General features: G+C 48.6%; 2 protein-coding genes and 1 pseudogene across 2 annotated transcripts in view; 1 reads left to right on the forward strand and 2 right to left on the reverse strand.

Moving 5' to 3' along the window:
* LOC120909816 (zinc finger protein 260-like) lies at positions 1–24,146 on the forward strand. The gene is made up of 3 exons (XM_040321545.1): positions 1–8; positions 3,517–4,545; positions 22,959–24,146. The coding sequence occupies exons 1-3, from the start codon at positions 1–3 to the stop codon at positions 23,977–23,979; spliced, it is 2,058 nt and encodes a 685-aa protein (XP_040177479.1). The 3' UTR covers positions 23,980–24,146.
* The window catches only part of LOC120909614 (zinc finger protein OZF-like), a 713,034-nt gene that overhangs the window by 579,846 nt on the left and 108,008 nt on the right, over positions 1–25,180 (reverse strand). The window lies entirely within an intron of this gene.
* Positions 20,838–20,943, reverse strand: LOC120912505 (annotated as a pseudogene).

The raw sequence follows: 25,180 nt of genomic DNA on the forward strand, positions 1-25,180 counted from the left end.
ATGATCAGGTAGGTGAGATGGAGCATCTAGGACATGGACTCATGAAGATGATATGTGGAATTATTATGTGAGCTTATATTTTACAGATGTTATTTTCTCTCATTCTCTTGGTTTAGAGTGAAGATCTGATAGATATCAAAGTTGAGGTTAAAGAAGAAGAGGAAGAAGAAGAGACGTATGTTAGCGATGATCAGCAGTCTATGGAGGAGGATGGAATAACGGGGACATTTATAGAGGAGGACACTCCTACAGAGATCAGCACAGGTGGGTCATTTACAACAAAATACATTCCTCCACCCATGCTGTTCACTGATTGGTTCACAGTAGGGATGAGCCGAACACCCCACGGTTCGGTTGGCACCAGAACACGCGAACAGGCAAAATAATTGTTCGAACACAGTCTATGGGACATGAACATGAAAAATCAAAAGTGATCATTTTAAAGGTTAATATGCAAGTTATTGTTTATAAAAAGTGTTTGGGGACCCGGGTCCTGCCCCAGGGGACATGTATCAATGCAAAAAAACGTTTTAAAAACTAAAGTTTTTTTTCGGGAGCAGTGATTTTAATAATGCTTAAATTGAAACAATAGATTTGAAATATTCGGGGGGGGGGGGTCTATAGTATGACTGTAAAGTAGCGCATGTTTCCCGTGTTTAGTGTAATTTCTAAAGGATAAAAAGTCATTTAAAACTGATCGCGGCTATAATGAATTGTGGGTCCCGGCAATACAGATAAGAGTAATTGAAAAAAAAAATGACATGGGTTCCCCCCAGTCCATTACCAGGCCAACCCCGAACCAATTTTTTTAAAAAAAAAGCGTGGGGGTCACCCCAAATTTCATATCGGGCCCTTTATTTCTGGTATGGATATTAAGGGGAACCCCACGCTTTTTTTATTTTATTTTTATTTTACTGCTGTTTTTTTCAATGACTTTTCTCTGTATTGCAGGGACCCGACAATTCATTATATCCACAAGTAGTTTTAGATGACTTTTTTTCCTTTAGAAATGTCACCTTGTGCAGGGACAGTTCTAAATACGGGAAACAAGCGCTACTTTACAGGCATACTATAGACACCCCCCAGGTACGAAATTTAAAGGAATATTATTTACTTTTATTGTTTCACTTTAAGCATTATTAAAATCACTGCTCCCGAAAAAACTGCATTAATACATGTCCCCTGGGACAGGACCCGGTCCCCAAACACTTTTTAAGACAATTACTTGCATATTAGCCTTTAAAAAGAGCACTTTAGATTTCTCCCATAGACTTTTAAAGGGTGTTCCGCGGCTTTTCAAATTTACCGCGAGCACCCCAAATTGTTCGCTGTTAGGCAATGTTCGAGTTGAACTCATGTTGGACTCAAACAGATAGCCCATCCCTAGTTCACAGTACAGCCAGGACTGGGTGATATCAGCCTGTAATCCCCTGGTCACTTTCCTGAGGTGTGTTCCCCGTCCTGTATTCCTGTATTTCTCTTGGTCTTTTGTCCCATACCCTGAGTCCAGCAAGGTCTCTGACAGGACAAATCTCCCGGGGGTTACTTGCTCTGTTGTGCCGGGTGGAGGGATATGTCTGTATAGTCTCAGACCCAAGTCACTGAGTGCAGTCTCAGGAGATGGGAGGCAGCGGTGTGGGATCTCTGTAACTTGTCTCCAGTAAACATTTAATCCACCACTGATTACTGATTTTATGGGTATTGACCATTACATAGTCCCTACCACTGTCTTATATACTCTATATTGTACATTACATACTCCTGACCCCTGCACTATATACTCTATGTTGTACATTATATAATTCTGATACTATATACAGTAGTCCTATCTGTTGTATCTGATACAATATGTTGTACATTACATAGTCCTGACTTCTCCTCTACCCTCCACCCTCTGCTATATATACACATAGGCCCGGATTCACATACATTGGCGCATATTTATGCCGGCGTAGCGTATCTAATATACGCTACGCCGACGTAGCGCAGAGAGGCAAGGACCGAATTCACAAAGCACTTGCCTCCCAAACTGCGCTGGGTTCCCTCTGCGTAAGCCATCGTAGGTGGAAGTGGGCGTGAGCCATGCTAATGAGGCGTGACGCAATGCAAATGATGGGCCGAGTGCCATACAAGTACTTAAAATGAACGGCGCATGCGCCATCCCGTGGACGTATCCCTGTGCACATGCTCAGAATCACGTCGGAACTACTCCCTAAAATACGACGGATCACTGCCTACGACGTGAACGTAACCTACGCCCAGCCCTATTCACGTACTACGTAAACGACATAAAATACGACGGCTGTGTTCCCTGGTCCATACCTTAGCATGAGTTGCGCCTCATATATGGGGAATAACTTTACGCTGGACATACGACTTACGCAAACCGCGTATATTATGCGCCGGGCGCAAGTACATTCGTGAATCAAAGTATCTCCCTCATTTGCATATGTGCATAGAAGATCAATAGGAGCGGCAAATGCGCCCAGCGTAAATATGCGCCCACGATATGACGGCGTAGGCAAGTTACGTCAGTCGTAGGAAGCCTATTTTTAGGCGTATCTCAGATTGTGGGCACGGCGCACAGATACGACGGCGCATAGTTACACTTACGCGGCGTATCTCGAGATTGGAGCACAGACTTTTACATGGTGATAATAATGTGATAACATCCTCAAACGTTGAAACCTTAAACAGAAAGTGATAATGAGGGAGGAGTCAATAACGCAATGATGGTGATCTTCAGGATCAGTCCAGTCTTCATCTTGGTTGTTCTCCCCCATCCTCACTCTCTGACCTCTGGTGGGGCTCAGCTCTGCTGTTATTCATGACTAAATCATGAACTAAAAGGAAGTGTTGGGAAGATGGAAATGAGTGATAGAGGGGGTGGGGACACTCGTCCTGGTTTAGGGGAAACAATCAGCTCATGTCTAGTAATAATCTTTGTATTTCTATTTTAGTAGATGGACGGGAGATGAGGAAAACCTCAGAGGATTGTCTCACTTTGTCTCCAGACTGTAAAGTAGAAGATGAGGACATCACACAGTATAGTCCAGGAGAAAACCCAACTACCTCAAATGTCCATCCGGCACCACACAGTGTAGATGGACCATCATATTCCTCTTATCCTGAGGAACCTCAGACTGTGCGGGACGGTGCCAGACCATCGTATTCCTCTTATCCCGAGGAACCTCAGACTGTGCGGGACGGTGCCGGACCATCGTATTCCTCTTATCCTGAGGAACCTCAGACTGTGCGGGACAGTGCCGGACCATCGTATTCCTCTTATCCTGAGGAACCTCAGACTGTGCGGGACGGTGCCGTACCATCGTATTCCTCTTATCCTGAGGAACCTCAGACTGTGAGGGACGGTGCCGGACCATCGTATTCCTCTTATCCTGAGGAACCTCAGACTGTGCGGGACGGTGCCGGACCATCGTATTCCTCTTATCCTGAGGAACCTCAGACTGTGCGGGACGGTGCCGGATCATCGTATTCCTCTTATTCTGAGGAACCTCAGACTGTGCGGGACGGTGCCGTCTCTCCAACAGATAAGAGGTTTTCCTGTACTGAGTGCGGGAAGTGTTTTCATTTTAAATCCGATCTTAATGCCCATGAAAGGTCTCACATTACGGAGAAGCTGTATTCCTGTCCTGTGTGCGGGAAATGTTTTTCAGACAAGTCTAATTTTTACAGACATCAGAGATGGCACACAAGTGAGAAACTGCATTCATGTTCTGAGTGTGGGAAATCTTTTGTACAAAAGTCGGAACTTGTTGTACATCGGAGATCCCACACAGGGGAGAAGCCATATTCTTGTCCTGAGTGTGGAAAATGTTTTTCTGACAAATCCAATCTTTACAGACATCAGAGATTGCACACGGGTGAGAAGCCGTATTCTTGCTCTGAGTGTGGGAAAAGTTTTGCACAAAAATCTGATCTTGTCACACATCAAAGGTTTCACGCAGGGGAAAAACCATATTCATGTTCCGAGTGCTGGAAACGTTTTGTAAAAAAGTCTGATCTTATCACACATCAGAGGTCTCACACGGGGGAAAAACCATATTCATGTTCTGAGTGCGGGAAAGGTTTTATACAAAAATCAGATCTTGTCATACATCAGAGATCTCACACGGGGGATAAGCCGCATTCCTGTCCTGAGTGCGGAAAATGTTTTTCAGGTAAGTCACATCTTTCCAGACATCAGAAGTTGCACACGGGCGAGAAGCCGCATTCCTGTTCTGAGTGCGGGAAACGTTTTGTGCAAAAAACAAACCTTGTCACTCATCAAAAGTCTCACACTGGGGAAAGACCTCATTCATGTTCTGAGTGCGGGAAAGGTTTTGTAAAAAAATCTGAACTTGTCGCACATCAAAGTTCTCACACCGGCGAGAAGCCGTATTCCTGTACTGAGTGCGGGAAATGTTTTTCACAGAAGTCCCATTGTTATAGACATCAGAAATTGCATACGGGGGAGAAGCCATATTCCTGCCCTGAGTGCGGGAAATGTTTTTCACAAAAGTCCCATCTTTCCAGACATCAGAGATCTCACATGGGGGGAGAAGACTCTTCCCTGTCCTGAGTGAGGGAATTGTTCCCCAGTGAAGTCCTGTCTTCCTGTACATCAGGGACCCTTGAGGCGTATTAGTGAGTGTGGGAAATGTCTTGTATGTGAGTGTTGCTGGACATGTGGGGAAGAAGCACACCCTGATATACACCTCAGATATACTCCATGGCTGATCTTCATCATGTAAGAAACAGTTCATAGACCGTAGCTTGACCTCTTGACAAAGAATTCGTATGGAATGAATGATACAACAGTGCCATCTAGAGGTTAGATTGGTAAATGTTTCTCCCATTGAAACATAGTATTGAGAAAATGGGGGGCCACACTCTTGTGGGGATAAAAAAAAAAATCCAAAAAAAGGCAACAACATAAGAAACAATCAGAGATCACCAAAGACATAGATGAAGTGTTGTACTGTGTTGAACATTGATAGCAGGAGAAAAATAAAAATGGAGTCATTACCTCTCATTGGCTGAGTACATTTTGTGGTATGGAGACTTAAGCCTCATACACACGCACGTTTTTTTTGGCAAGAAAACTGCAGGCAGAGCTTTTTGCAGAGAAAACCGTTAGTGTGTATGGTTTCTCATCGAGAAAATTGTCGTGAATCTCGACGAGAAAAATTGAGAACCTGCTCTCTATTTTCTCGTCGGGAGTCTCAATTTTCCCGTCGTGATTCTCGTCGGACTGGTTTACGACAAGAAAAACGTTCGTGTGTATTCTTTTCCGAGTCTTAAAAAACGGCGCATGGTCAGAATCAAGTATGAGACGGGAGCGCTCGTTCTGGTAAAACTAGCGTTCGTAATGGAGATAGCACAGTCTTCGGACTGAAAAGCACGAAGACTGAAAAGCGCGAATCGTCTCTCACCAAACTTTTACTAACAAGCAGTAATACGATATTAGATAAAGCAGCCCAAGGGGTGGCGCCATTGGAACCGAACTTCCCCTTTATACTGCCGTTGTACGTCACCACGTTTTAGAACGACAAGATTTTGGCTTGACAGTGTGTATGCAAGGAAAGCTAGACAAGAATCCCGTCGAGAAAAACAACGTTTTTTTACGACAGGATTCTCGTCTGTGTGTACAGGGCTTTAGGCCACGTACACACGATCGGTCAAAACCGATGAAAACGGACTGAAGGACCGTTTCATTGGTCAAAACCGATCATGTGTGGGCCCCATCGGTCAGTTATCCTTCGGTCAAAAAAAAAGAGAACTTGCTTTAAAATTGAACCGATGGACGCCTAACCGATAGGTCAAAACTGATCGTTAGTATGCAAAAGCATCGGTCAAAAGGCCGCGCATGCTCAGAATCAAGTCGACGCATTCTTGGAAGCATTGAACTTCGTTTTTTTCAGCACGTTGTGTGTTTTACGTCACCGCGTTCTGACACGATTGTTTTTTTAACCGATGGTGTGTAGGCACATCAAACCATCAGTCAGCTTCATCGGTTAACCGATGAAACGGTCCTTCAGTCCGTTTTCATCGGTTATGACCGATCGTGTGTACGCGGCCTTAGAGGTCTATTATTCTCTTGCAAGAGGTCTGTTTTTTCAAGTCGTCCTCCAGGACGAAACACGTTAACCCCACCACTTAAAAGGCGGTTCTCTAGGCCTTTTAAAATAAAAATGGAGTCATTCCCTCTCATTGGCTGAGTACATTTTGTGGTGGAAGATTTCATAGGCACTTCACAGGTCTGTTTAATAAAATAGTTGAATAAATGTGACACGCATTCGCTCAGCCGTGATACATTTTGCTCTTATTTTATTTCAACATGATTTCCTTTGATCATTGGCTCCATCTAGTGGCCATATTGTGGTTTTGCTTTTTCTCCTGATTGAGGTATTTCAGGGAACATACCGCATTATAGCCACTAGATGGAGCAAGGAATCATGGGAAATCACTGTGTTACTTAACCCCTTCAATACCGGAGATTTTGCACCCCGTTCCAGTGCAGGTCAAGTTCTGGCTTTCAGCGCTGTCGCACTTTGGATGACAATTACTCGGTCTTGCAACACTGTACCCATATGACATTTTTATCATTTCTTTTAGATAGAACTTTCTTTTGGTGTTATTCAATCAACGCTGAGGTTTTCTTATTTTTTGCTATATAAATGGAAAAATATAAAAAGTGGAAAAAAAACCCTTTTCTTTATTTGTGTTTATAAAATTTATGCCAAAATGTATTCTGCTTCATTTCTTTGGTAAAAAAATAACCCAAAAGTTTTTAATATTTAGACTTATTTATTCTGCCTTTACACACACACACAATTTATTGGCATCCCAGTCTTAGCTCGTAGGGTTCAATGTTGAGTTGGCCAAACCTTTGCAGCTCAGTTGGCCTCAGATTTATCCCTCAAAGTCTTCCTGAAGAAGTGGGTTTATCCCATGAAACACGTCAAGGCACAACTGTATAAGGACCTCCCCATATACACTATATTGTTAAAAGTATTGGGACACCTGCCTTTACACGCACATGAACTTTATTGGCATCCCAGTCTTAGTCCGTAGGGTTCAATATTAGGTTGGCCCATCCTTTGCAGCTCAGTTGGCCTCAGATTTATCCCTCAAAGTCTTCCTGAAGAAGTGGGTTTATCCCATGAAACACGTTGAGCCACAAATGTATAAGGACCCACCATATACACTATATTGTTAAAAGTATTGGGACATCTTCCTTCACACACACATGAACTTTAATTGTATCCCAGTCTAAGCCAGTAGGGTTCAATATTGATTTGGCCCACCCTTTGCAGCTCAGTTGGCCTCAGATTTATCCCTCAAAGTCTTCCTGAAGAAGTGGGTTTATCCCATGAAACGCGTTGAGGCATAACTGTATAAGGACCCCCCCCCCCCCAATATACACTATGGGCCAGATTCAGGTAGGAGATACAACGGCGTTTTTAATATTTAGACTTATTTATTCTGCCTTTACACACACACAAAATTTATTGGCATCCCAGTCTTAGCTCGTAGGGTTCAATGTTGAGTTGGCCAACCCTTTGCAGCTCAGTTGGCCTCAGATTTATCCCTCAAAGTCTTCCTGAAGAAGTGGGTTTATCCCATGAAACACGTCAAGGCACAACTGTATAAGGACCTCCCCATATACACTATATTGTTAAAAGTATTGGGACACCTGCCTTTACACGCACATGAACTTTATTGGCATCCCAGTATAGTCCGTAGGGTTCAATATTGGGTTGGCCCATCCTTTGCAGCTCAGTTGGCCTCAGATTTATCCCTCAAAGTCTTCCTGAAGAAGTGGGTTTATCCCATGAAACACGTTGAGCCACAAATGTATAAGGACCCACCATATACACTATATTGTTAAAAGTATTGGGACATCTTCCTTCACACACACATGAACTTTAATTGTATCCCAGTGTCACGGAACCATGAACCAGACGTACAACAAGAGATAAGTGAAAATAAGAAGGCTTTATTGAAAATCAAGCTGTAAAGCAAAAGTCCAAACGGATGGTTAAACAGAGTCTTGCGAAGCCAGAGGTCAGGAACCAGAAGGGTAGTCGGACGAAGCCAGGATCAGGAACCAGCAGGGAAGTCAGACGAAGCCAGGATCAGGAACCAGCAGGGAAGTCAGACGAAGCCAGGATCAGGAACCAGCAGGGAAGTCAGACGAAGCCAGGATCGGAACCAGAAGCAGCAGCAGTCTTAGAAGCATGTGAACACAGGAGGACCAAGCAAGGAACTGAAGCCACAGACCTCCTAATATATGAGCCAGGCATCCAGCTCCTCCCAGTGGGAAGGAGGAGCCGCAGGGTGGGAGGCTACAAGAGTCCCAGAAACCAAGATGGCCGCCAGCACATGTCAAACGAAGGAGACAGGAGAGAGGTAAGACCATGACAGTACCTCCCCCTCAAGGGCCCCTCCTCCGCGGTGCAAAAAACGGTTTCTGAGGGAAACGTGCGTGGAAGGCTCGGAGCAAGGCAGGAGCATGGACATCTGCGGAGGGAACCCAGGAACGCTCCTCTGGACCGTAACCACGCCAGTGGACCAAAAACTGCACCCGACCGCGGACCAGGCGTGAGTCCAGGATATTGCTCACCTCATACTCCTCATGATTGCCCACTTGGACCGGACGAGGCCGAGGAACCGAGGAAGTGAAGCGATTGCACACCAGTGGCTTCAACAGGGAGACATGAAACACGTTGGAGATCCGCATGCCAGGAGGAAGCGCAAGGGCATAGGCTACCGGGTTTACCCTGCGAAGCACTCGGAAGGGACCAACAAAGCGAGGAGCCAGCTTGGGAGTGGGCACTCGAAGGTTGAGGTTGCGAGTGGACAACCATACACGGTCTCCGACCTGGTAGGAAGGAGCAGGCGCTCGTCTGCGATCAGCCTGGAGTTTCTGGCGCTGCGCAGAGACCTCAAGGGACTTCTGGATCTGTACCCAAGAGGCGCGTAGGACGGAAAGGTGATCCTCCACAGCCGGAATATCCTGGGGAGAGAATGCCTCCGGTAACACGGCAGGTTGGAACCCATAATTGGCCATGAAGGGAGACGTCCCAGAGGAAGAGTTCACCGCCGTGTTCCTGGCAAACTCAGCCCAAGGCAGGAGGTCAACCCAATTGTCCTGGTGATCGGAGACATAGCAACGAAGGAATTGCTCCAAGGCCTGATTGGATCGTTCTGCGGCCCCATTGGACTGAGGGTGGTAGGCCGAGGAGAAGGAGAGATGAATCCCCAACTGGGAGCAAAAGGCGCGCCAGAACCTGGACACAAACTGACTCCCCCGATCCGACACTATCTCCTTGGGCAAACCGTGCAACCGGAAGACCTCCCAGGCAAAAATCGTGGCCAATTCTTGTGCAGAGGGTAACTTCTTGAGAGGAACACAGTGGCACATTTTGGAAAACCGATCCACAATCATGAGAATGACCGTATGGCCTCGGGATGCAGGGAGGTCCACAATGAAATCCATCCCCAGGTGTGACCATGGGCGCTCCCCGGTGGCTATGGGTTGCAGCAGGCCCAACGGAAGGTGCCGAGGGGACTTACTCTGGGCACAAACGGAGCATGCCGCTACATATGCGGCGATGTCGGAGCGTAGGGAAGGCCACCAGAACAGACGTGAAACAGCCCAGGACAGCTGATTCTTACCAGGATGCCCCGCGGTCTTGGAGTTATGGTAGGTTCGCAACAACCGAGTGCGCAACTCCTCAGGCACAAAACATCTGCCGTTGGGTCTCCCAGAGGGAGCACCAGATTGAGCCGCCAAAATCTGCTCACCAAGGGGAGAGGTCAGACTGGTGCGAATGGCGGCCAGGATCTGATTCGGAGGTATGACCGAAGTCGGTATAGATTCCTCCCTGGACAGCTCGGAGTACTGCCGTGATAAGGCATCCGCCCTGATGTTCTTGGAACCGGGTAGGTAGGAGACCACGTAATTAAAACGTGACAAGAACAGAGCCCATCTGGCCTGACGTGGTGTCAATCTCTTGGCCTCAGAAAGGTAGGTCAGATTCTTGTGGTCCGTCAGGATGAGAACCGGAACCACGGAGCCCTCGAGCAAGTGCCTCCACTCTTTGAGAGCCTGCACTATGGCCAATAACTCCCTGTCACCAATCTGATAGTTGCACTCCGCGGGTGACAGTTTCCGGGAGTAAAACCCACAAGGAAGCAGCGGACCCTCTGGTGTTCTACGCTGAGACAGAAGGGCGCCTACTCCCGTCTCAGATGCGTCCACCTCGAGGACAAAGGGCAACCCAGGGTTGGGATGAGACAGAATCGGGGCCGACACAAAGGCGGATTTTAGGGCCTCAAAAGCCCGGATGGCCTCGAGCGGCCAGACCTGGGAATTACTGCCCTTCCTGGTCAGATCCGTGAGAGGCTTGGCCAGCATGGAGAAGTCCCTGATGAACTTCCGATAATAATTGGCGAAGCCCAAAAAGCGCTGCAAGGAACGAAGACCACTGGGCTGAGGCCACTGTAAGACAGCCGAAACCTTCTCAGGGTCCATGGAGAACCCCTCAGCGGAAATGATGTAACCTAAGAAGGTTACCTGGGATCGGTGAAATTCGCATTTCTCAAGCTTACCGAACAGCTTGTTCTCTCGTAACCGTTGCAACACTCGCTTGACATCCAGAATGTGGGCCTCCATGGATTCAGAGTATACCAAGATGTCATCCAAATAGACCACCACACACTGCTGCAACAGGTCACGGAAAACATCGTTTATGAATTCCTGAAAGACTGCGGGCGCATTGCACAACCCAAAAGGCATAACCAAGGATTCATAATGACCGGTCCTGGTGTTAAACGCGGTCTTCCACTCATCGCCCGCCTTGATCCTTACCAGGTTATATGCCGCCCTCAAGTCGAGTTTGGTAAAGACCGTGGCCCCCTTAAGGCGATCGAACAGCTCGGAAATCAAGGGTATCGGGTAAGCGTTCTTGATCGTGATGCGATTAAGGCCCCTGTAATCGATGCAAGGCCTCAACTCACCGCCCTTCTTTTTCACAAAGAAAAATCCAGCCCCTGCCGGGGACGAGGATTTGCGAATGTGACCACGGGACAGCGCCTCCATCACGTACTCCTCCATAGCCTCATTCTCCGCAACCGACAGTGGATAGACCCTGCCGCGAGGAGGAACGGCACCAGGTTGTAACTCTATGGCACAATCGTATGGGCGGTGCGGAGGTAGGGCAACTGCGCGCACCTTATCGAATACATCCCGGTACTCCTCGTATTCAGGAGGCAACAGAGAGTCCGAGGAAGTACACAGCAACTTGACAGGCCCATGGATGCAACTAGCCCCACACTGTGGTGACCATGAGAGGATCTCGGCCGATTTCCAGTCAAAAGTCGGATTATGCTTCTGGAGCCAGGGGTACCCCAAGACCACCGAGTAGTGTGGAGACGAAATAACCTGGAAGCAGACCGACTCTCTGTGAACGGCACCAATGGCTATCCCCACAGGAAGGGTCTCATGGGTCACGTGTGGCGGCTGGAGGGGTCTGCCGTCTATCGCCTCTAGAGCCAGCGGGGAACCTCGAGCCTGCAGAGGAATGGAATTGGCGGCAGCGAACTCACTATCAATGAAAAAACCACCAGCACCAGAGTCCACCAACGCCTGGGTCGTCACCGAGCCCCCGACCCAGGAGAGGACAACAGTGATCAGTGGTTTATCAACACGGGAAACCGGGGACGAGGAGACTCCACCCAAGATCTGCCCCCGACAGGATCTCAGGTGCGAGCGTTTCCCGGACGGTTCGGACATGCCAACCGAAAATGCCCACCGAGACCACAGTACGTGCATCGGCCCTCGCGTCTCCGGAGTACCCTCTCCCCCTCGGACAGGCGAGCAAACCCCAGCTGCATGGGTTCACCCCCAGACAAGTCAACCCCAGGAGGCGTGGGAGGAGAGGGAGGCACGGGTGGGACAGCAAACGTAGGCGCCAAACTGTTAGGAGGCCTCCGCAGGCTCTCCTTAAAGGAAGGTCTCTCCCTGAGTCTGGTGTCAATCAAAATCAGGAAAGAAATAAGAGCCTCGAGCTCCACTGGTAGGTCCTTAGCTGCAACCTCATCCTTCAAGGCATCCGAGAGACCATGAGAGAAAGCAGCGACCAGAGCCTCATTATTCCAGCCCACCTCTGCTGCCAGGGTACGAAACTCAATGGCGTATTCGGCTACGGATCGTGAACCCTGTCTGACGGACATAAGGAGCTTCGCAGCAGAGGCGGCGCGAGCCGGCACATCGAATACCTTCCGAAGAGAAGCAACAAAACCGGAAAACTCGGCAACCACCGGATTGTTGTTCTCCCATAAAGGGCTGGCCCAGGCCAAGGCCTTGTCCGAGAGCAGCGAGATCAAGAAGCCCACCTTTGATCTCTCAGTGGGAAAGGCATGTGGCAGCAACTCGAAATAAATGCCCACTTGGTTAAGGAAACCTCGGCACAGAGTTGGCTCTCCCCCAAATCGCTGTGGAAGGGGGGCAGAACCGGTCATACCCCGAAACACCGCAGGCGCAACAACAGGTGTCGGGGTAGACTCTGGCGCAACAACCGGAGCGGCAGTAGGAGCGGGCCCAGGAGCGACAACCGACCCATCGGCAACGGGAGCGAAATGAGCCGTGCGTTCAAGCAGGGTTTGCAACGCCACGGCGAACTGACCCAACAAGTAATCCTGCTGATCAAGTCTGGCAACCAGCGTGGGTAGCGAGGATGGCCCTGTACCGTCAAAATTCATGGCTTGGTCCTAATGTCACGGAACCATGAACCAGACGTACAACAAGAGATAAGTGAAAATAAGAAGGCTTTATTGAAAATCAAGCTGTAAAGCAAAAGTCCAAACGGATGGTTAAACAGAGTCTTGCGAAGCCAGAGGTCAGGAACCAGAAGGGTAGTCGGACGAAGCCAGGATCAGGAACCAGCAGGGAAGTCAGACGAAGCCAGGATCAGGAACCAGCAGGGAAGTCAGACGAAGCCAGGATCAGGAACCAGCAGGGAAGTCAGACGAAGCCAGGATCGGAACCAGAAGCAGCAGCAGTCTTAGAAGCATGTGAACACAGGAGGACCAAGCAAGGAACTGAAGCCACAGACCTCCTAATATATGAGCCAGGCATCCAGCTCCTCCCAGTGGGAAGGAGGAGCCGCAGGGTGGGAGGCTACAAGAGTCCCAGAAACCAAGATGGCCGCCAGCACATGTCAAACGAAGGAGACAGGAGAGAGGTAAGACCATGACACCCAGTCTAAGCCAGTAGGGTTCAATATTGAGTTGGCCCACCCTTTGCAGCTCAGTTGGCCTCAGATTTATCCCTCAAAGTCTTCCTGAAGAAGTGGGTTTATCCCATGAAACGCATTGAGGCATACCTGTATAAGGACCCCCCCCCCAATATACACTATGGGCCAGATTCAGGTAGGAGATACAACGGGGTATCTCTGAGTGTGGGGCGTCGTATCCTGGCGCCTGATTCAAAGAATCAGATACGACCAGCGTAAGTCTCTTACGCTGTCGTATCTTAACTGCATATTTATGCTAGCCGCTAGGGACGTGTACGCTGATTTACACCTAGAATATGTAAATCAGCTAGATACGCCTATTCAGGAACGTACGCCCGGCCGTCGCCGTACAGATACGCCGTTTACGTAAGGCTTTTTCCGGCGTAAAATTACCCCTGCTATATGAGGCGCAGCCAATGTTAAGTATGGACGTCGGGACTGCGTCTAATTTTACGTCGATTACGTCGTTTGCGTAAGTCGTTCGCGAATAGGGCTGTGCGTCATTTACGGTCACGTCAAAAGCATTGGCTTTTTGCGGGTTAATTTGGAGCATGCGCACTGGGATACTTTCATGGACGTCGATGCGCCGTTCGGAAAAAGCGTCATTTACGTGGGGTCACAATAAATTAACAAAAAACACACCCACATTTGAATTAGGCGGGCTTACCCTGGCCTATTTATGCCGCAACTTTGCTTTGTGAATACTGCACTTGCCTGTCAAAGTTGCGGAGGCGTAGCGTAAATAGGATACGTTACGCCCGCATACAAATACGCGCTCCCTACCTGAATCTACCCCAGGGTGTCCAAGCTGAGGTGTCCTTCCACACACTAATAGAAAAACGGTCATCGAGAAAAAGAAGCAGCCGGCAACTCCATAACATCAAGCGTATTTGTTTTGAAGCCTTCACAGTGAGTACAGTCAGCAGCAGACTAGTTCGGCGATAAGCCTTGTTCACAGCGCACCAGACAAAACTCGCAAACCGAGTCAGGATTTAAAAAAAAAAGTGCTTGTACTGCGAAACCTGCGTTACTCGCAATCCAAGGTTTCACTGTATAAGCTATATACTTATCCTAATGTCTTGGAGGAGCCCACCTTGCCACTAGACATCTGGGTTGATAGTTGGGTAAGCTAACCTTAACTGGGCTAGAGGAGCCTGGATGTGACAGCTGAGTGGGCTAGCTGGGCCTGGGCTTGAAGGATGAGTGGGCAAGCTGGGCCTAGGATTGATATAAGAGTGGGCGAGCTGGGTCTGGTCTTGATGGATGAGTGGGCTATCTGGGCCTGTTCTTGACAAGTAAAGGGCCTAGTTAAGCCTGGACATATGAGTGGGCTAGCTCCGTCTGGGTTTCACAGCTGCGTGGGTTAGCATATCCTGAGCTTGACAACTGGGTTAGATAGCTTGGGCCAGGTCCTGACAGCTGAATGGGGTAGCTGTCTGAGTTGGCTGATTGACAGGCTGGAATGCCTAGGCTGGGGTAGCTCTGACTGTCAGCCACTAAAAACTGACTTCAACTGACATAAGCTTAAAGCGGAGTTCCACCCAAAAATAGAACTTCCGTTTTTCGGAACCCTCCCCCCTCCGCTGTCACATTTGGCACCTTTCAGGGCGAGGGGGAGCAGATACCTGTCTAATATGGGTATTTGCACCCACTTCCGTGCATAGATACCCGCGGGTGGCTCGTGTAACTATGCCACTTCCTTTGTGTCCCCCCCCCCACTGTCTTCTGGAAGACACACAGGTCCCGGAAAACAGCAGGGACCAGTGAAATCGCGCAGCGCGAGTCTCGCATGCACAGTAGGAAACCAGGAAGTGAAGCCACAAGGCTTCACTTCCTGATTCCCTTACGGAAGATTGCGGCGGCAGCACACGAGAGCCGAGCGACAGATCGGCTTCGGGTGCCGACATCGCGGGCGCCCTGGACAGGTAAGAGTCCTTATTTTAAAAGTCAGCAGCTGTAGTATTTGTAGCTGCTGACTTACACCTAGGCGTTTTGTCGCCTGTAGTGTGACGCCGCTGCCGCCCCGAGACGCCAGAGGGATGATTTACCATTACCCTCTATGGAGATGGTTCACATCTCCACGCCGAACGCCTGCCGCCTGAAAAAAAGTCCCGGACTTTTTTTTCAGGCGGCTTTCGGCGTTCGGCATAGGAGATGGGAAACCATCTCCATAGGGGGACAATCTAGGGGCACATCTAGGCGGACAATCACTGCGTTTTGTCGCCGCATATCGCAGTACAAAACGCCGCTATTTGTCGCCGCAATTTGCGGGACAAAACGCCGCGATTTTGTCTGCCTAGATGTGAATGCAGCCTTAAAAAAAGCGTCAGACCTCCACTTTGACACAGAAGGAGAAAGGAGACAGAAGTGGAGCTAACAGATGGGACTGTTCTCTAGAGAAGACATTTTTGTCTCTATCAGCCACTGGTTTCCTCTACATTTTAACATAGTTAGAAAGTGAGTTTATTGACCAAGTTGTAATCTTACTCGAGAGCCTCTGGGAAATCCTGTTAAATTTGCCTCAATTGCTGAGATACCCAGGAGAGAACACTCAAAACCAAACATCTCTCAAGTTTTCTGGGTCAACACGTACAGTATGTATCTATAAATGTACACAGTACTAACCGTGTTAATAGTATGACATTTTTCTTAGGGGCTGCAGTTCCTCTGAGCTCCACAAGGTGGTGATCTCACTTCTACCCAGACAGGACATCTCTATTGAAAATGAACAGGAAGTGATGTCAGGTATAAAAGAGGAAGTTCCGGGTGAGAGGTGAGTCGGGAGGAAGTAGAAAGGAGACATTGCTGGAACTGGCAGTAGATGAGGTAATAAGATCTTATTTTCTATTTACACCCAGTAACTCCCGTCATGTCCGTCCTCTTCCTCCATAGTCACTGTGACGTCTTTTATCTCCAGCAGATGATGATACACACATATATAGTTTGGAAACGTAGAATAATCCCTTCAGGGTCAGAACATTTCCCCTATTTACGGGGACGGAATATTCTCTTCATTTTTGAGACGTGTCACCTTTTCTCCTTAACAGTCCCTTGTAACGAGGGATGAGACGAGTTGAAATTTGACCCCAGTTTCAAGGAGGTTCAGGTCTAATTTGTGGTTGATTAATTTTGGTGCTCACCCATAATGCCCAGGAGGAGGATTGGCTGTGATGAAGGGAAGAAGAGAGAGGGTCGATGTCTGAATGCAATGTAGAGATGACCTTGGGCATCCTCCAAACTAGGGTTGTCCCGATACCGATACTAGTAGCATTTGCCCGAGTACTTGTACTCGGGGAAAATGCTCCGATACTTCACCCGATACCTGACTTTCCCTGTATCCTCCTCTAGTTCCCCCCATCCGTTCTGCTCTCCCCTCCACGCTCCGTGTCCCCCCTCCATGCCACTGCAATCCTCCTGGGTTCTGCCCTCCCCACTGTCCCGCTGCTGTCACCCTCTGTGCCGCTCCTCTCCCCCTCCGTGCCTCTGCTGTCCCATTCCGTGCCGCTGTTGTCCCCCACTGTCCCGCTGTTGTCACCCTCCGTGGCGCTGCTGTCCCCCTCCATGCCGCAGCTGTCCCCCTCCGTGCAGCAGCTGTCCTCCTTCATGCTCCGCTCTCCCCCTCCATGCTCCGTGTTCCCCCTCCAAGGTGTCACTCTCCATGTCCTCCTCCTCCACCCCCTCTGTCAGGATGGAGAGCGGCGGTAGGAGCCGCTGAACCCGGCTCCTACCTTTTCCGAATGAACAGTGTCTGTTCATTCATATAACTGAAACATCGTAACCTGTGTTTACAATGTTTTAGTTTATGAATGGATAGGAGCCTCTGTCTTCTCTCCATTCATTTTCATTGCACTAAAGCCCCCCCAACAGGGCTGAATGAAAAAAAAATTGCAATAAATAATTGAAATGTAAATAATAATATAAAAAAAACACACTGACACTACCCCCCCCCTAAAAAAAAAAAATCATTGTAAAAAATAAAAATTGTGTAAAAAAAAAAAAAATACCGCCACTGTCACATGACATTCAAAAAAAAAGTATCGGTATTCGGTATCGGGGAGTATTTGAAAAAAAATATTGGTACTTGTACTCGGTCTCAAAAAAGTGGTATCGGGACAACCCTACTCCAAACTACTCCCTTGTGTCAGGGAACCAAATACATCGCTTCCTTAACACTGACCAGCCAATCAGGTTGCTTATGTCTGGATACCTGTCACCTGATTGGCTGAAACAGGCGGCGCTATTGGACGCCTGACAGGACGGGAGAAGTGCAGGAGACATGAAGGACCCCGCTCGTCGCTGTTACCCGCTGCCCCAGGTTAGGACCCCGCTCGTCGCTGTCACCCGCTGCCCCAGGTTAAGTGCCGGGCGGACGGGGGGAAAACTCACAGTGGCAGTGTTTGGGCACAGTGGCTGCAATTGATGGGCACAGTGGCTGCAATTGATGGGCACAGTGGCAGCGTTTGATGGGCACAGTTGCAGCGTTTGATGGCACAGTGGCTGCAATTGATGTTTTTTTTTTTTTTCTATTTTTTTTAGTTTGTTTGCGCCCCCCCTTAATTTTTTTTAGCACCAGCCACCACTGCGCCAAACTCATCTCTAGCCAAACTCTGAACAGGCACTCTTTCTTATTCCAATGAGCTGTGGGTTGGGTCGTTCTTGTCCTGCAGTCAACTCTTTCTTTAGGTGAGAATGACCCGACCTGAAGCCTTTTGAAGTATAAAAAAGTATAAAAAAGTCAGAGTTCGGCTTGAGATTCGTTCAAAGGAAACCCAAGCTCTTCTCCACTTCTAAGTAAGCCAAAATCCAGGCAGAGGACAGCAGCCACGCAACAGCCATCGGAGGGCCGGTAGCCAGTGCTTTCTGTGAGCTGGACTCCAGCGAGGAAGAGGTGGTGGGTGATGAAATGTCAGACCACGTTTGTGTGTCATGGAGTGAAATGTAGGACAGCTTTAAGGAACATGTGGTGGATGATGAGATATCAGATCGCACTTGCATGTCTCCAATGGAAGATCAGGACAGCTCTGAAGGAGAGATAAAGAAGGAAAGCAGTGAAAAAAAATCTTCCAGAAAAAGGGGCACTTCACAGTTGACAGCCATCAACAGGCTTCTGGTGGCCATGGGGTCCCCAGTGCCAGAGCTTCCAGTTGTCTCTAATTTGGAGGAACTACCCCTCTTTTGTAAACAAACCCCTCTGTCCCTCCTCTTTCCTCAGTTAATACAAAAGAGAGTCAAACTTTCCATCAGCTCAAAACTTCCATAAAATTCCAAAAAATTTACAGCCAATGCAATCCAGATAATTCTCCGCTATCTATCTACAGTGAAACCCACATAGATCACATGACCACATCAATGAGGATGGAGGAGGATCGGAGTCACATGACTGAGAGGATACTAAACCTCACCCTGGAGATCATCTACCTGCTGACCGGAGAGGTGAGGAGGATTCTGGGAGGTCACATGACATCACTCTTATCTCTATTAATAAAACACAGACCTGACCGGAGAGGTGAGGAGGATTCTGGGAGGTCACATGACATCACTCTTATCTCTATTAATAAAACACAGACCTGACTGGAGGATTCTGGGAGGTCACATGACATCACTCTTATCTCTATTAATAAAACACAGACCTGACCGGAGAGGTGAGGAGGATTCTGGGAGATCACATGACATCACTCTTTTTTTTTTTTTTTTTTTTTTTTTCACATGACATCACTCTTATCTCTATTAATAAAACACAGACCTGACCGGAGAGGTGAGGAGGATTCTGGGAGGTCACATGACATCACTCTTATCTTTATTAATAAAACACAAACCTGACCGGAGAGGTGAGGAGGATTCTGGGATTCTAACATGATATTCCTATTGGTTCCCCAATACAGAGATTTCCTCTTGTGAAGTCAGGTGATCATATGACCATCACAGTGCCTCCATGTGACTCCCTAAAACCCGAGAGACACAACATGGAGAAGATTCTAGAAGTCACCAAGAAGATGATGGAGCTGCTGACAGGAGAGGTGAGGAGGATTCTGGGAATTCTGGGACATTATCCAGTAACAGACAAGGGGTGTGTCTGGATGGTGACTGTATCATTGTGTGTGTCAGGTTCCTATAAGGTGTCAGGACGTCACTGTCTATTTCTCCATGGAGGAGTGGGAGTATTTAGAAGGACACAAGGATCTCTACAAGGACGTCATGATGGACAATCAGCAGATTTTAAGTTTTGTGAAGAATGTAAGGAAGGAATTTCCCCGGAATGAGAAGATATTGAACCTCACCCTGGAGATCCTCAGCCTGCTGACTGGAGAGGTGAGTGTAATGAAGAGGTTACATCTGACTTCGCTGTACACTGCATATGACTCCGAATACATCCCAAAGTCTTCTGACAATCTGCTAATCAATACCGACATCCACACAAGTACTATGAATTATTTTTATTTTATTCTATTGAAAAGCCTATGGCGTGCAAAACACACCCAAAAACTCCACCCGGTGCAGAAAAAATGTGCACACACATAAAGAGTGTTCACAAAAACGTGCAACGGGTGCTGCGTCAAGTGGTCCTCCTGTGAGGAAGGACCTGACCCCGATCCCCTGGGGCATTAGGCTCCAGACGGGCACTGAGGTACTCAAGTGGTCCGAGCAGCCGAAGCCGACACGGACCCCATTCCATGGACAGTCTGTCAAAACAGAACCCTCCCAGTACTAGGTGGGGTTCCCCCGAAGGGAGACCCCATGAGAGCAGGTGAACTAAGCCAGAAGGCCATGTCCACCCACTCCCAAGACGTTCAGGGCTGGCCCGAGGACCGGCACCCTACTAATCACACAGTGACAAAACGTGCACAAACAAAAAAGTGACAAACATAGGCTAATAGATTAAATAAAGTGTGGGAAAGGGATAGTAAAGAAGTGGTCATTGTGGTATACAATGACCAGGCCTCTCCGGCCAGGAATAAAAAATTCCTCCGGTCCTAGCCAAAAGGCCCGGCCCAGGAGGCAGGTGCTAAAAAAAAGCGTGTTTCTGGTGCAGTGACCGTGGTATCTTTAAATCAAAGTGACCCTCACACACAGTGATCTTCAGATACCCCTGGACTGCCACTCCAGGGGCGCATGCACCATAGGCTTTTTGTTCCATATCCAACCCCCCGACCGGCCAGTGCAGCCCTCCACCCCTGCCAGCTAGAGAGCCCTTCAAGGTTTTCTTAGGGAGAACTGCCGCTCCAGTTAGCAGCCTCCACCAATACTAGCCCTTCCAGACCCCCCATCAACCCGGTGGATTTGCATGGCCTTACCCCGTCTTTCCACCAGGGCAGTACCAGCTCCTCCTACCAGATCTCTGACCGGGGCAGCACTTACACCAGCCAGAAGGCCAGACTAGAACTCGGCAAAAAGACCAGACCAAGTGCAGCTACCCATCTTCACCAGGAGCACCCTTCCAGATGGCTCAGACGCAACCATGGGCCGGCCCTCAGTATCTATCGCGCAGCACGGCGTAGTCCCTGCTGAAACCATCCTTCCAGGTGCAATGACGTCATTGGATTGCATCCACCCTCCCATGTAGGAGGTGCTTCAGCGCTCCTCTGACAACTGATAAGAACAGATACTACACTTGATCTTAGCCAAAAGGCCGAGAAGCGAGTACACAAGTACTATGAATACATAAAGTGTACATACTCTATGATATTTGGTTATAGCACAAGATGGCGACATTGGTTATAGAAGAGAGTAATGTCAGCTTTAGTCCAATCAGTGAGGCCCATGATTGCCACTCCTACTGACCGCTAAATCCATGGGAAACATTTCCTGGTGGGTCAGTAAACCTTGCTAGTATAACATTGGTGACTATTATATGACTTCTAGAAGGAGCAATAAATCTGACCACATTGTAATCACATCATTGGATGGAGATGTCTGTCCTTTGCTGAATCGGCAACATTGTGGCCAATCCCTGGAGAATAAATATAGAGGTGAGGGATTATGGGAGAGTGATATTTATCTTTCTATAACACAGAACTGTACAGTAATAATGAAGAAATCTACTAAAGACAAGACAAGATCCTCCAAAATCCAGAATCCCATCACCATCCCCCCACCTCTATCTCGGATACCTACAAGACACAACATACAGAAGATCCTGGAACTGACCACCATAATGGTCCATCTGCTGACAGGAGAGGTGAGGAGGATTCTGGGACATTATCCAGTAACAGACAAGGGGTGTGTCTGGATGGTGACTGTATCATTGTGTGTGTCAGGTTCCTATAAGGTGTCAGGATGTCACTGTCTATTTCTCCATGGAGGAGTGGGAGTATTTAGAAGGACACAAGGATCTCTACAAGGACGTCATGATGGAGAATCAGCCGCCCCTCACATCACCGGGTAAGAGGAGACTTTATTGTAAAGGAGAGAGCAGTACGGAGGCTCCACCTAGATCCCCCATCATCTGATAAACACATAGGGGCAGATTCACAGAGATCGGCATATCTCTGTGTGGGCGTAACGTATCTCATTTACGCCATAAGCCGCTGCAAGTTTTTCAGGCAAGTGCTTTATTCACAAAGCACTTGCCTGTAAAGTTGCGGCGGCGTAGCGTAAATCACCCGGCGAAATTCAAATTCGGTGGGTAGGGGGCGTGTTTCATTTAAATGAAGCGCGTCCCCGCGCCGAACGAGCTGCGCATGCGCCGTCCCTAAAATTTCCCGGCTTGCATTGCTCTAAATGACGTCACAAGGACATCATTGGTTTTGACGTGGACATAAATTACGTCCAGCACCATTCACGGACGACTTGCGCAAACAACGTAATTTTATAAATTTTCGACACGGGAACGACGGTCATACTTAACATTGGCTGCGCCTCATATAGCAGGGGCAAAGCCTAACGTAAACGTCGTAACTTTACTGCGTCGGCCGTGCGTACGTTCGTGAATTTGCGTATCTAGCTAATTTGCATAATCAACGGAAGTGCCACCTATCGGGCAAAAAAAAAAAATTGCATTTAAGATCCGACGGCGTAAGAGACTTACGCCTGTCGGATCTAATGGCTATCTATGCGTAACTGATTCTAAGAATCAGTCGCATAGACACGACAACCCAGATTAGGACTTACGACGGCGTATATGGCGCTGCGCCGTCGTAAGCCCTTTGAGAATCTGGGCCATGGAGAGCAGAGGTCGGGAGTAAGTAACATATGGAGAGCATCTCCTCCCTCATATCTACCTGATCCAGATGGAATCTTGATGGAAGTGAACTAACCCTCTCAGATCTATTGATGATGTTTTTCTATTTTTCCAGGACACGCCATGGAGAAACCCTCAAAGGATCGTCTCACTTTATCTCCAGGTTGTAAAATGGAAGATGAGGACATCACAGGAGATTGTGGAGGAGAAAAGACATTGATCTCCACTATGGATGGAGGACTTCACAGTGTGGATAGACCATGGAATCCCTCCGACTCTGAGCGACCTCATACTGTGGGGGATGGGGCCGGGATTCCGGGGAAGAAGGAATTTTCCTGTTCCGAATGTGGGGAAAGGTTTCGCTCTAAAATAAGTTTTTCTGTACATCGGAGATCTCACACGGGAGAGAAGCTTTATTCCTGTTCTGAGTGCGGGAAATGTTTTCTTTATAAATCAAAGCTTGCTACACATGAGACAACTCACACAGGGAAGAAGCCATATTCCTGTTCTGCATGTGGAAAATGTTTTGCAAAGAAAGACCATCTACACTCACATCAGAGAATGCACTCGGGTGAGAAGCCGTATTTCTGTTCGGAGTGTGGGAAATGTTTTTCCCATAAGTCCAATCTTACTGCACATCAGAGATTGCACACGGGGGAAAAGCCATTTTCCTGCCCTGAGTGTGGGAAATGTTATACGCGGAATTCTCTACTTGTTATACATCAGAGATCTCACACCGGGGAGAGGCCATTTTCCTGCCTTGAGTGCGGGAAATGTTATACACGGAGATCAGAGCTTGATACACATCAGAGCTGTCATACAGGGGAGAAGCCGTATTTTTGCTCTGAGTGCGGGAAATGTTATCCACGGAAATCAGAACTTGTTATACATCTAAGATCTCACACTGGTGAGAAGCCGTATCCCTGCCCCGAGTGCGGGAAATGTTATAAACGGAGATCATACCTTGTTACACATCAGACCTGTCACACGGGGGTGAAGCCGTATTCCTGCCCCGAGTGCGGGAAATGTTATAGACGGAAATCAGGACTTGTTGTACATCAAATCTCTCACACAGGGAAGAAGCCGTATTCCTGCCCCGAGTGTGGAAAATGTTTTATTCAGAGCTCAGATCTTGCTAGACATCAGAGGTCTCACACGGGAGAAAAGCCGTATTCCTGTTCCGATTGCGGGAAATGTTTTTCACAGAAATCAGATATTGCTATACATCAAAGATCCCACACAGGCGAGAAGCCGTATTCCTGCTCTGAGTGCGGGAAATGTTATCAACGAAAATCAGACCTTGTCATACATCAAAGATTTCACAGAGGGGAGAAGCCGTATTGCTGCTCTAAGTGCGGCAAATGTTATCAACGGAGATCAGATTTTGTTATACATCGAAGATCTCACACTGGGGGGATGCCGTATTTCCTGTCAAGTGCCGGAAATTTACAGGAGTCTTGTTTTCCTAAACATCAGATAACCCATACAACCCTCTAGGTGTATTAGTGTCCTGCGTGCGGGAAATGTCTTCTATATGGATCATATTTTGCCGTAGATCAGAGATCTCACACTGGAAAGAAGCACACCTTGATATACACCTCAGAAAACACGTGGCTGAGCGCTCCTCTGATCTTTATCATGGAAGAAACACTTTATAAGGAAATCAGAGATTACTAAAGACTTCAAAGTTCTGTCTGGCTTCCTCTGCTAGGAGAGAGAAGGAGGGGGTGTCACTGCTGGTTGGGTCCCTCTAGGAGAGAGAAGGAGGGGGTGTCACTGCTGGTTGGTTGGGTCCCTCTAGGATAGAGGAGGAGGGGGTGTCACTGCTGGTTGGGTCCCTCTAGGAGAGAGGAGGAGGGGGTGTCACTGCTGGTTGGGTCCCTCTAGGAGAGAGAAGGAGGGGGTGTCACTGCTGGTTGGGTCCCTCTAGGAGAGAGAAGGAGGGGGTGTCACTGCCCGTTGGGTCCCTCTGGGAGAGAGAAGGAGGGGGTGTCACTGCTGGTTGGGTCCCTCTAGGAGAGAGAAGGAGGGGGTGTCACTGCTGGTTGGGTCCCTCTAGGAGAGAGAAGGAGGGGGTGTCACTGCTGGTTGGGTCCCTCTAGGAGAGAGAAGGAGGGGTGTCACTGCTGGTTGGGTCCCTCTAGGAGAGAGAAGGAGGGGGTGTCACTGCCGGTTGGGTCCCTCTAGGAGAGAGGAGGGGGTGTCACTGCTGGTTGGGTCCCTCTAGGAGAGAGAAGGAGGGGTGTCACTGCTGGTTGGGTCCCTCTAGGAGAGAGAAGGAGGGGGTGTCACTGCCGGTTGGGTCCCTCTGGGAGAGAGAAGGAGGGGGTGTCACTGCCCGTTGGGTCCCTCTGGGAGAGAGAAGGAGGGGGTGTCACTGCTGGTTGGGTCCCTCTAGGAGAGAGAAGGAGGGGGTGTCACTGCTGGTTGGGTCCCTCTAGGAGAGAGAAGGAGGGGGTGTCACTGCTGGTTGGGTCCCTCTAGGAGAGAGAAGGAGGGGGTGTCACTGCTGGTTGGGTCCCTCTAGGAGAGAGAAGGAGGGGGTGTCACTGCCGGTTGGGTCCCTCTAGGAGAGAGAAGGAGGGGGTGTCACTGCCGGTTGGGTCCCTCTAGGAGAGAGAAGGAGGGGGTGTCACTGCTGGTTGGGTCCCTCTAGGAGAGAGAAGGAGGGGGTGTCACTGCTGGTATGGTCCCTCTA

Source organism: Rana temporaria, chromosome 8 (genome assembly GCF_905171775.1).
Source record: "Rana temporaria chromosome 8, aRanTem1.1, whole genome shotgun sequence".
NCBI classification, from domain to species: Eukaryota; Metazoa; Chordata; class Amphibia; order Anura; family Ranidae; genus Rana; species Rana temporaria.

Excerpts from the sequence above, each read along its gene's own strand:
- LOC120909816 (XM_040321545.1), top strand. Across the intron at positions 4,546-22,958 it reads CATCTTTCCAGACATCAGAG|AACTCACACAGGGAAGAAGC; the intron begins ATCTCACATGGG and ends TACACATGAGAC.